At 27.5% G+C, this 12,302-nt stretch overlaps 1 protein-coding gene across 4 annotated transcripts in view; it reads left to right on the top strand.

The window, feature by feature from the left end:
* The window catches only part of LOC111640110 (stromal interaction molecule homolog), an 81,658-nt gene that overhangs the window by 32,427 nt on the left and 36,929 nt on the right, over positions 1-12,302 (top strand). For all 4 annotated transcript variants that reach the window (XM_023386429.1, XM_023387766.1, XM_023387095.1 and 1 more), the window contains exons 3-5: positions 4,257-4,371; positions 8,974-9,085; positions 9,184-9,299. In XM_023386429.1, coding sequence (XP_023242197.1) covers positions 4,257-4,371; positions 8,974-9,085; positions 9,184-9,299 — 343 coding nt within the window. The remainder of the gene's footprint in view (positions 1-4,256; positions 4,372-8,973; positions 9,086-9,183; positions 9,300-12,302) is intronic.

The following is a 12,302-nucleotide window of genomic DNA, read 5'->3' on the forward strand; positions in this document are numbered from 1 at the left end:
ATTAAAAACACTCCTATCTTCGTTTGTAAATGATAAAACACGTGTGGATATGACCTTGATTGAGTACAGTATATACCTTCACTTTGCTGTGTGTAATTTTTTTTCTTTTTAGTGTTTGTTCGGTAGTTGCCTATGGCAATTTTCCATTTGATAAAGAAAAATAACATATAGAATATTTTATAAAAGTTATAATATATATGAGCTCTGCTTTCATTATGCATTGACTTATTTATTGAGGTACGGTTAAATTACATTAAAAAAAAAAAAGTCATCTGACCTACTTCTTATTCGTATTAAATATGTAACAGTTTTTTTCCTACTTAAAATATAAATTACTCGAAAAGGATTGATTTGTTCCCAGAAGTTCGGTCTGAAAAGTACTTTATCCGTCGTCAAGTAGCTTAATTTTAAATGAATTTTTAAATATATTAAGAAGTCGACGTTACAAACTATAGAAATTATGTGTGTCTTTTTCACAATGTCATTATTTTGCAGTTAATGCCAAACGAGATGTGCACGAATCTAATTTTAGACGTCACTGGATTATGGCCAAACGGCTTTTACGATTTATCTGCTGATATCTGGTTTTCCTGTTATTAAACCCGTACAAAAGATTGATTGTTCTCGTTTCGTCCTTTATATTCCAGTAGTATTAGTTTATATTGTCTAAAGCCGTTAAATTGTTAAACGAATAGAGATTTTAGATACCTTTCTACTTTCTTTATGAATAAATAATTTCCTAAATCGCACCCGTCACATTAATATTGAGAATTTTCCTTTGAATCTTGGTGTTTAATATTAATCTATTTAATATGTCTGTTAGAGGAAACTATCCCGAAATATTAGAACATGATTATTTTATAATAATATAAACCCTTGTTTTTAGATTTAGTTTTAAAATTGCCGGTGGAGGTTGCGTTTAGTTAGACGGAAACTTGGACACGGTAAAATAAACGTTTAACGAGTTACATTTATTCTTTTCTTAGAGAAATGCTTGAAATATTTGTTAGTTTAATTAAGTTAAATGTTAGTTATATTTTTAATATTGTACTTAAATTATGAAATTATAATTTGCATAAAATTTATCAGGTATAAAAGATGATAGTGCCAACTTTTTCATTTGTTTTTATTGAATAAAATGAGTTTAAGAATCATTGGTAAAGAATGTACTTAAGTAAGCAGTGCCGATATACCGAAATAAATAAATATAGTAACAGGATTGCGTTATAAAAAAACAAGAATACCATAATTTGTAATTTTGGTTAAAATTTTTATTTGGCATCTTTAGAAATCCTTGATCTTTGTTTTATCTTTCTATCTTTAACTTATATTCAAGAATTTGTTTTGGCCTTTTATCAACATCTTGCTTAGTTAAAATGTCTACATAAATAAGATTCTCTCATGTTTCTATTTCAATTTGCAGATGTTATTTAAGTAATATTTTCAACAGTCTATTTATATTATTATTAAATTGCTTCTTTTATATATTCTTTTGCTGTTATTTGGACAATTTATTAAATAAACAGCTTAATGTTATGACAAATTTTAGTAAATGATTTTCATTTCGAATAGTGATTGGATCGCTGAATGCCTAATAATTCAATGATGATCAGTGTTTGAGATAATGTTTAAAATATGTTGTGCTTTATTACGTCTCCTTCAATAATTACAATGTAGTATTGTGTATATATATACTGTTATAGAATTTAAAAAATTTGTTGAATTTACAAATACAGTAGACCTTCAGTTTAGCGAACTTTGTATTTAAGAAACTAATATCTTTCCGATAGGAAAACTTATAACCTGTTTTTGTAGATAGAGCAGGCTGAATGGTTGGGTTGGTGAATATAAATTACTTAACACATATTATAATGAATATCTTAAGTTTGTTATTAATATGTATTTTTAAAACACATTTGATTTAACGGACTTTTGGCAGTAGCGGACATCCCTCTTCCCCAGTTAGTCTGTTAAATCGACGGGCTATATTGAATTCTCTCCTCTAATTATAGGATAGAACTTATTCAATGTTTATAATTAGATAGTATTTTAAAATAAAGTAATATAATATAATGAATATAAAAAATTTTTATGTACAGTACATTATAAAAATTAAAATATATTACGCTGATGCTGAATATACAAATCCTACTATTATATATGTAATCCATTTTATTATTGATATGTGGTAGTTTCTGTAGTCTGTCACTCGCCAGTCTGACAAGTCCAGTAATCTGATGTTCCATAGGGTAGCACGTGTGAAATTTTCACGTTACCCCGTGTCAATGTATGTGACAGAGAGAGACTGATGTAGTACAGTACAGTACATGTATACTGTCAGTCACTGGTTGTTTATTGCTAGTGTGGTCAGCAAAACAGTCACAATTGTGATTAATATGATAAACTAATCTGTGAATTGAACACTATTTTCTATTTTACAGTACATACTTAACATAAAATCTGGTAATTCAACACTCCAATATGTCAGATTAAAGAAACTATATCGTACTTTTATAATATAATGTATTTTATACTGTTTTTTTACAATTGTTAAATAAGTTTCTTTGATATAAAATTTTTAGTTTTAATGTCTGCAAAGGTATAAATCAATGTTATTTGTCCTCCCAATACAGAATATGTTTTAATATAAAAATGAATTTTAATAAATTTTTACTTATAGCATAAGTTATTAGTTTAGAATTTGAATTATTAAAAAGTACAAATGTAATAAATACAGGAACGCAATAAATAACTGTTTTTTTTTGGCATTAAAACCTTCTAATAAACATAAAGTATATACACAAGTACTTTCAATAGTGCGTTACCATCATCATCAGAAATTTTTGCTCGACAAAGATGATAATGTGCCATGGAAAATGCATATATATTTTATGTTTGTTAAAAGATTTAATGTAGAAAGATAATTATTTTTTTGTGTTTCTTACGTAATTTAGCATCAAGTGTGTTCAAATTTTGAAAATACATGAAGAAAATCTCAAAAGTTTGTTTTTATCTGTCTACGGAATTTCATTTATTAGAGCAGTTTGACGATGAAGAAATCTTTTCTGTTGGCTTATTTGAGCACATTATTGTGAAGTGCATCTTATCCACTTTCACTTAATGTCAGTAATTGCAAAACTCTTTTAATTAAAGCTTCAAACTTTGCAATGCCTAACATTGCTTAATAAACTAACATGTAGAATGCTATGAGCCTGTTTTCAAATGATAAATATATTTTACTACAGTACGATTGTTCTTCACACTAATAATCAGATAGTGCAGATGGTTACGAAAGTTTTAAAAAATAGATAAGATGTGTCTCATTTATCTTGGTAATGTTCTTAAAGTAATTTGTCAGCACTGAATATTAAACAATCAACTTGAACGAGTCATAAACCTTCTGATTTATAAAATTCATTAAAATGACAAAAGACGTATAATTATGCTAGTGTTTTGAATTTTGTTTTTGAAATAATTTGAATAGCTGAATTGTTATTAAAATAATACTTCCTAACTTAAGCTAATTGTTGTATAGATTAGTGGGGTTGTATAGAGTTGTGGACGGTGCTGTCAGGAAGTTGGGAAGTTTCTAGAGGCCAGCACCTTTAGAAACTTCCTACTTTCTGATGGAGTAGGACTGGTCAACTCCCTTCCTTCATACTCACGTGCGCCGACACCTGTCTGTATGTTTCTTGTGCTGCTCGGACAAGTCCCGTGACTGTATATAAAAAAAGAAAATTAAAAGGGCAACAGGTTAATAAATATATTTACATTAAAATGAATAGTTTTGTACTTATTGATTTAAAGCACAGGCTTAATTAGGAAGAGTGCACCGTATGCCGGAAAATTTAAGACCAATATTTAAATTCTACTGTCATTAAGAAAAAAAATTAAAAACGATATAAAACATTTTCCTGTATAATTTGGTCTTGTTAGAAATTCAACTTGTTTCTTTTGAAATTACATCAAATTCATTAGCTATGCTAGAAAAATATGTTTGTAGCTGCATATAGAATTTGTAATTAGGAAACATTAAAAACAAACTAAGCAGTTTAATTATGCAAATGAATTCATTAAATAATTGAAAATCTAAACAATTGAATAAACATAAGAAGGTAAACTAGTTAAATAAATTTTATTTTAAAATAACATTTATAATATTATAAATAATAGTTTATAAATCAATTATAAGGTTTAATTTTATTATATAATTTATACTGTTAAATTTCAATTATGAATTAAAAATTTATTTCTAGTTTCTACGTGATGAACTACAGTATGAAAACGGGTATGAAAGACACCAAGGTTTTCACGGGAATGATAAGTATATTAATGTGGATGAGTTATGGCAAGCATGGAAAACTTCTGAAGGTAATTTTTCAATTTAATATTTTAATACAAAAGTGTGAATATGCCTAGGTATACACGGTCTTCTAAAATGAATGCTACCATTCTAAATTATTATAATTATGTTAATTATTATCTAAGAACATTGTAATGTACATAAAAACATCAAAGTTTTACTCTTGCTCATTACAGTTTCTCAATGTATGCACCCTGAATCATGCAGCGCACATTCAACAGATGCTCAAATTCTTCCTATGCTTGCTACAGTATATATGTTATCATTTCTCCTACAGCCACAGTTGTTCAACTACTGCAGATTACTCGTGTCGCACAATGACTAGTGATTTTAATTAACTTTTCAAACTGTAGATTACAAAATGCCTTCTCTGTTGTGGAGTCACCATTTTCATTTGACACTTCCTAGCATTGTTATACAACAAGACACATGAATGTAGATGGGAGACAAAAACTTGAACACTTACTCTATTGATCGATGTGCAATGAATAATTCTTAGATAGTAATTAACATAATTACTGTAATTTAAAGTGGTAGCATTAATTTTGGAAGACCCTATACGTATATATTTTAAAGTGAAAATTGCTAGAGAAATATTTGCTAAGATGTTTAGAGCAAAGAAATTTTAATTTAAATTAAATTAAATATTAGAAATATGATTAATTTGTGAATAAAATTGATTAGTTTGCAATGTTAAAATATTATCCAATTAAAGAAAGATAGAACTATTGTCTATCAGCATTAAATAAACATTGTTTAACGCTGATAAACAGGAGTTATCTCTCTCTTTAGTTGGATAATTTGTGTAATTTGATATTAAATTATTCATTCATTAAAAAAAAAATTTTTTTTTTGAAATAATAGAAAATGTAAGCATCAGAATAAAGTAATCTTGTATTATCGTATGTAAATCTTAATGTGTATAGAATATTATTATATAATAAACATAAATAGTTTTATATAATAAAGCAGACAATTTTTTATTCTTATATATGTAATAACAATATTTTTAATTGCTTTATATATCAGTGGCATTTAATTAAAATTTTAAAATTTAACACATTACTGTATGAAGTCATTATTGATAAACAGACTTCATGATAAATTGATCTTACATGAGACTACATTAACTGAACTGTCAAAAAATAGCCTATGAATGAGTAATTAAGTCATTACAGATCACTTTATGATGCATTTACCTTGCAGAGGAAAGAAAGGGAAGGAAAATGATACACTTTGCTGAAGTGTTCGGTCTATAGCAAGTAACAATGTGAGGTAGTTTTAATGCATTGTTCTATTTATATTTACTTGTTCCATTTTCTGGATATGAGATTTAATTAATTGGGATTAACTGGGATTTTGATGATAAAACTATGTATTGTCTCTGGAAGTAAAGAACTATGTATTCAAGGATCTAATCTAAGGAGTTTACTTTTTTTATGTTAAACTTTCTATAAAATTTGTTACTTTATATTCTCCTTTATTTGAGGCTGTTATGCTAGCAAATTCTATGTTGATAAATAGTATTATTGGTGTTCATCGGGTACTTATAATAAGAAAAACTTTGGAGTTAGTAGTGTACTACAATTACATTTGGTTTAATAATCATAGTTTTCTGTAAAAGCAAGGCATACCAGTGAGTTTGCCCTTATAGCCAGTTTTGGCAGAAATTGTTAGGAGGATTTTAGAGTAAAGATCTTTATGGATATACTGATTATTTAAAATTCCAATTCTTTATTTAAGCAATGTTGATAATAGGGTATCTGAAAAGTTACTGTTCAGTGGAAAAAGTTTAAGTAAAGTTTTAATAAAAGTGAAATTTTGTATACAATATTGCAGTTTCTCCTAAAACAAATGATGAAAATGTCCTGCAGAGGTCCCAAAATCTTGGTAATCATCCATGGAAAATTATGTGGTCGGCAGAGAAGTCTTCCAAATGCCAGAACATCTGTGAGCAAGTAGTGATGCCATTTACCTCAAAGTGGAAATGCGAGATGTACAACTTACAGGTCTCGTATGCAATTCCCTACATGTAACTTTAATGTCATTATAAATTTCTCATTGCATAGTAAATTTCCAAATACTCTGTACCTTGGAATTGCATGGAATAGTACCATATGAGGATTAAGATTTAATATTCAAAGTGATAATCAAAGATGAAACATTAACTAATAACATTTATCATTTGCACATTGAGGCTGATATACAGCTTATAAATGCCTATTTACTTGAAGATAATGATAACTTAATTCTGATTACAATAAGCAAAGTTTTGTAAATATGTTTAAACCTATGTATATTTTGGGCCATGTTAATTCTGTTAACATTAAATGAATGATGATCGACAGAATCTAGTGTACATTATACTCTCAGTTATCCATTCACGCTTATGTCTGAATAAAAATTTACTTCACGAATACAAATATTTGCATTAAAATTTTAAAAATCTGCATTGTTAACTCTTAGTCTTTCAAATAGTGTATTGAGCATAAGAACTACTATCAGAATATCAAGGAATAAATTAAATGGCCTAACAAGTACAGTAAGTGCAGTTTATTCTTGAACTTTGCTTACGTGAATACTGTATTTTCTTCCATTAAATAAGTTATGAAATTGTTTGAAAAAATATTTTTGAATTATTTCCTTATTAATAAAGCATTAATTAATGATGTTTTATGACAATATCTTGCTGGCAACCTGTCATTTTCTGTTAATAATACATGAAATCAAAAGTGAACTGCAAGGTGCGTTTGATAAATTTTTCTGTTGACGTTTAAAGTTTTATTCAACTCTAGTCACGTCTAAAGCTTATTAATTAATTAATTATCATTTTCAAAATGTATTTTATTTGTAATATATAAACTATTGTGTTAAATTTAATATGAAATTAAAAACTAAACAGAAGAAAATCGATTAGTTTTCATTAAAACAACTTGTGGATTATCCATGTTTCCGCATTATCCATGCCTCCATTACTGGTAATTACAGTGGATAATCTGTATTTTTCATTTACTTGAGTTTGTTCTTTGAGTAATCTAGTTTATGTATTTTATTTGTGGTTTATAAGTTATGAAAATGAAACATTAAAACAGAGCTTCCCAATGGGGTCAATACTTACTTAATGGGAACCCAATTTGCAATTTGTAAATGTAAAAACATTTATTTAAAAATATTAAAAATTTTACACGTTATGCTCTCAGATAAATGTAGGAAGTTTATATATAATATTGAAGGGATAAATGGGAAAATAATTTTTCTTAAAGAGGTTGATACATGAAAAAGATTGGGAACCCTGTATTAGTCTTGATAACATTTAATCTAAATAATTCTACTAAAGTTTTTGTAACCCCTGAAAATTGTAAAGCAATATTTATTGATTTAATTATAATTATTTGTCTCATATGTAAATGATATGTTGTTCAATTCCATATAATTATATATTGAGATATAGTTTTAAATTTTATATTCTTAATTAGCAACTTTTTACTAATTATAAGTTAGTTTTATTTCCATCCAGGGGTGTAGTTATAAATTAAATTGTGCCAGGGTTCTAACTGGCTCCCCGAGTTTTGAATTGCCACTGTCTATGGACGCAGCACGGTTTATATAGTTTTGTACGGGCAAAGTGCAGCTTTGTGGCGCAATATCTGAAAAATGGCTTAAATGTACCAAAAATGATTTATAAAAGGGTAACCAGTACAAAAAGAATTGCGCAAGAAGTAATTTTCTCACTCTAAAATCCAATTTAGATGTTCACAAAGTACAAGGGCTTTTGCCCTGTTAAAAAGGAAAAGTACCAGGTAGCATCCTGTCACGACTACAGTGCTGTTTCTATTAAAAATGTTTGTTTTGGTTTAAATGATATTCTCACATCATTCTGACAGATTTTTCATTTCTCTAGTAGTTTGGCTTTGTAAGTCTTAAATTATGATTATTTTAATACTTAAATTTCTAGTTTCTATTTTAGTGTGTTTAATATTTGTCATAATATATAAATTAATTCCGAAATTTTCTTATCTAATTTAACTGAAGTGTTTGTAGCTATTAATTTCCATGATTTTATAACTTTTGCGCACACATCAATTATATCTTTATATGGAAAATGATCAACTTTATAAACATTATAAAAATTTATCTTTGAACTGTTGATTGTTTAATTATTTATTTGTATTAGCTGAATTAATAAATGCACCTTTAACGGTGGGTGTGGAAGGAAGAAAGGTGGGAAAGACACCAATAGAGTAAACAAGCAGGGAAGTAGACTATGATGGCAATGGTTGACACAAATGGCTAAGGAAATATTTCAAACAGGAGAAAAAATCCTTGTCCTCACTGTTTATAATGGGCATTCCACTGTCCCTGTCTGGAGATGACCTGTTAAATGGGTCAAAAATATCAGCGTTATTTAAACTTCACCCACTGTTACAGATGCATTGATCAATTCGTCTGTGTAATTACAGTGGCTACTTCATCTTATTTGTTTTTGTTTACTTAATTATTTATTATGTATTTGTATTATGTAATTATTAAAAATACTCTCTCTTGCATATTTTTATTCAGTGATAACATAATTGTAAGCAGAGAAATATATTGGTCTTTTTTCCTTTTAGTTCATAATTGGACAGTAGAAGAAACTGTGGAATGGCTGGTATCTTACGTTGATCTTCCCCAATATGTAAACACATTTCAAAATCACAATGTAGACGGCACCAAGCTACCAAGGTCATTATGGCTTTTTGTTATTAAAAATTATCAGTATTTTAATATTTTTAAATGAACATAACATAATGTGGATTTTTAAAATTTTTGTATCATTTCAGATTAGCTGTTAATAGTTTAAATTTCATGACAATTGTTTTGGGCATTAAAGATCCAATTCATAAACAGAAAATTGCCTTAAAAGCTATGGACGTTGTGTTATTTGGACCTCCAAAATGTATGAAATTTATTGTTTCTTAGCATTTTTAATATTTTCTTTAACAATTTTCAAAATTTGTAGTGGTTATTGGAATATAAATTTTCCATAAAACAAGAATAAAACAGACATTACCTGGATGATAATATTTTCTAGAATATTTCTAGTTTATTTATTTTAATAACAATGTATGAAATTGAATTATAAAAAAATTAATTTTAAATTTTGTCAAAAAAAAAATTATTCTATGGAATAAAAAGTGCTTAAAATTTCTTCATAATACCTTCAAGAAAATATATTTAACATTGCAAAAGATGAAAAAATATTAAACAAAACTAATTCATACTTAAGTTGGCATTACTGAAACAAATCTGATCATTTCTTAATAGTCCTATGTGTCATATCTTAGTGTTTAAAACTAAAGTAAAAAACACAAAACCTGTGTAAAATCAACACCTTGAAACATAAGTAGCTTAAACTTATGTCATAAATTAGTAAAGTGCCATCCTATTGTGAAAATCAAACACAATAGAAGCACACCCGTGCGATAAAATACAATGTGCTATACATATATATACGGTGAAATTGTTTCTGATGAATATTTGTTTGCTAGGAATACTAACAGTGAGGAAGTATTCCTGATACATCAGTAGCTTATTAGGCATGCCTCAGAGGAGGATGATTCATTGCAAAGGAGGGCTGTTCATTTCTGCTTTTTTTCCACATACATTTGTGTGTGTTGCTTTAGTTTTGAACACGAGTATAGTAACAATGCATATTTCTCATCAAGTTCAACTGATCACTGTTCTATAAAAAAAATTCTCGAACCTTTATTGGCATAGATAAATTATTAAGACAGTAGCATATATTAGTGAGTCATTGCAAAGTGTGCCCACTAAACTGCCACAAAATTAAAAGAATTTAAATCAAACAACATGTTGATGGTGATGTATTGAACTATTATCTGATTGGTCTGGCTGTGGTGAATGGGCAATGATGAAATTCTCTCCTAAAGTATCCACATGAAATTTATCAATCTATAACTTTGTACTTAGATTTATAGCTAATAGTTAGAATATACAAATTGTGAATCATCTAAAGTAATCGGAAAAGTTCACAAAACTTGGCACCATTATAATAAGAATAACAAAACAAACTGCTAAAGTTAAGGTTACCAAACGTATTTAATTAGAAACGTGTTTGACCTTGATTTAGATCATTTTCGGCTAACAAAATAAACAAATTTCATTTATTCTGTTAGGTGAAGATGATCTAAACAAGGTCAAAAATGTTTCTAATTAAATACTTACGGTAACTTCAACTTTATCTGTTTGTTTCGTTATACTTTAAAATAATTCTTCAAATCACAACACTGCCTTCATAAAAATATTTTAAAGAACAAATTGGACTTATCTAATGCATACAAAATTCAATTACTTGTGAATCTAAGTGACATGAAGTTTATAGTAAATTCATTTTGTTTCTAAAATGTAAGAATTTCACTCGTACTGGTTTTTTGTTACAGAATATATTAAAATAGTGTTTTGCTTAGAGATTATAATGAATGCAGCTGATTTGAGGTAGTTTTTTCTTTTAGCAATTAGGAAAATTAGCATGACATGAATTAGCAAACATATTTAACAGATACATATGTTATTATTTGAAGTTATAATACAATATTGTCCCCTCTCGTGTTTTTGAGATTATTGTGTTTCCGAAAATTCTCCAAATCATTTACTGCTTGAATTTATTCTCTCTTAAATCTTTTTATAATGGCCAAGCAGTTAAGAGCCTACTGCTCTGGAAGACCCAAGATTGAATCCAGACAGGTCAATAAGCCTTGGGAATTATTCGGGAGTGGTCCATTCAGAAATGTCAGCTATAAAGAGTTCCTCTTCATGCTCACATAGCATAAAGAGTTAATAAGTTATGAACAGGTTTTTTATCGTAATGTAAATTAATATTTCAACAACACATTTTTAAATTTTATATTTTTATATTGCTTTATTATGATTGGATAATACTGCTAGTTAAAATTGTTATGCACCTAATCCAACATTTAAAAGGGAGCTTAAATTGGAATTATCTTGATTACAATGAAGAAATCAGCAACATAACTTACCTAATATACATAAGTTTCATTAATTAATTCATTTATTTATATCTACACAATTTATTTTGTTTTATTATGGAAACTAATGAAAAACCATTAAAAGTATATTGTCATTAAACTTAAAAAATGTCATTATACAAGAAATTTTAACATTTTCAGACATCAAAAGTCTTTTCGAATTTTATATAATGGAATTCAAATGCGAGAAAGTGCTTACATATCAAATTTTTATGGTAGCAAATCTATAAACGACTATTCATTGAGATAAAACTGCCAATAACTTTTAATTATATCAATGAAGGAAAGAAAAAATAAATTGAAAAATTATAGAGTGAACTCAGCTATACATAAAAACAATTTGATTTAAATTTTTAATAAAAATTGCCAAATAATAACATTATGCTTACCGTAAAAGATAAAAATAATGTTACAGTATACTATTTTTGAGCGTAATTTAGTAAATGCATTTCTATCTCCACACAAGATTATCCAAAAGAAAATCTTAGAAATTGGAATGTTTTAAATACAATGGGTGATCGGTTATTGAACATAATTCATTCCAAATTATGTTAACTGATTATCAATTTACCATAGATTTTTATGGGAATTTAATTAATTAGTTTTGGAGACCCCAAAAAATAAAGAAATATATACTTTTTACTATATTTATTTATATGTAATAATAATAATAATACATATATACACAGTCTTGCATTTTTATCAGTCATGTTGTTTTTCCATTTGTGGGACATTAAAGAATCTGTCCAATGTTGATTGCTTTTCTCTCTTCTTCAGGATTTTTTGGAAGTAATTAATAGCATTGTCATCATAGATATCCCCAAGCCTATTAACCTCAAGTTGGTTTGAATGCCATTCTAAGATCATTGTTCTGACATCCTCCTATTTCTTCA

This window comes from Centruroides sculpturatus, unplaced genomic scaffold (assembly GCF_000671375.1).
Source record: "Centruroides sculpturatus isolate CEXI.00-Female unplaced genomic scaffold, Cexi_2.0 scaffold146, whole genome shotgun sequence".
Classification (NCBI taxonomy): Eukaryota; Metazoa; Arthropoda; class Arachnida; order Scorpiones; family Buthidae; genus Centruroides; species Centruroides sculpturatus.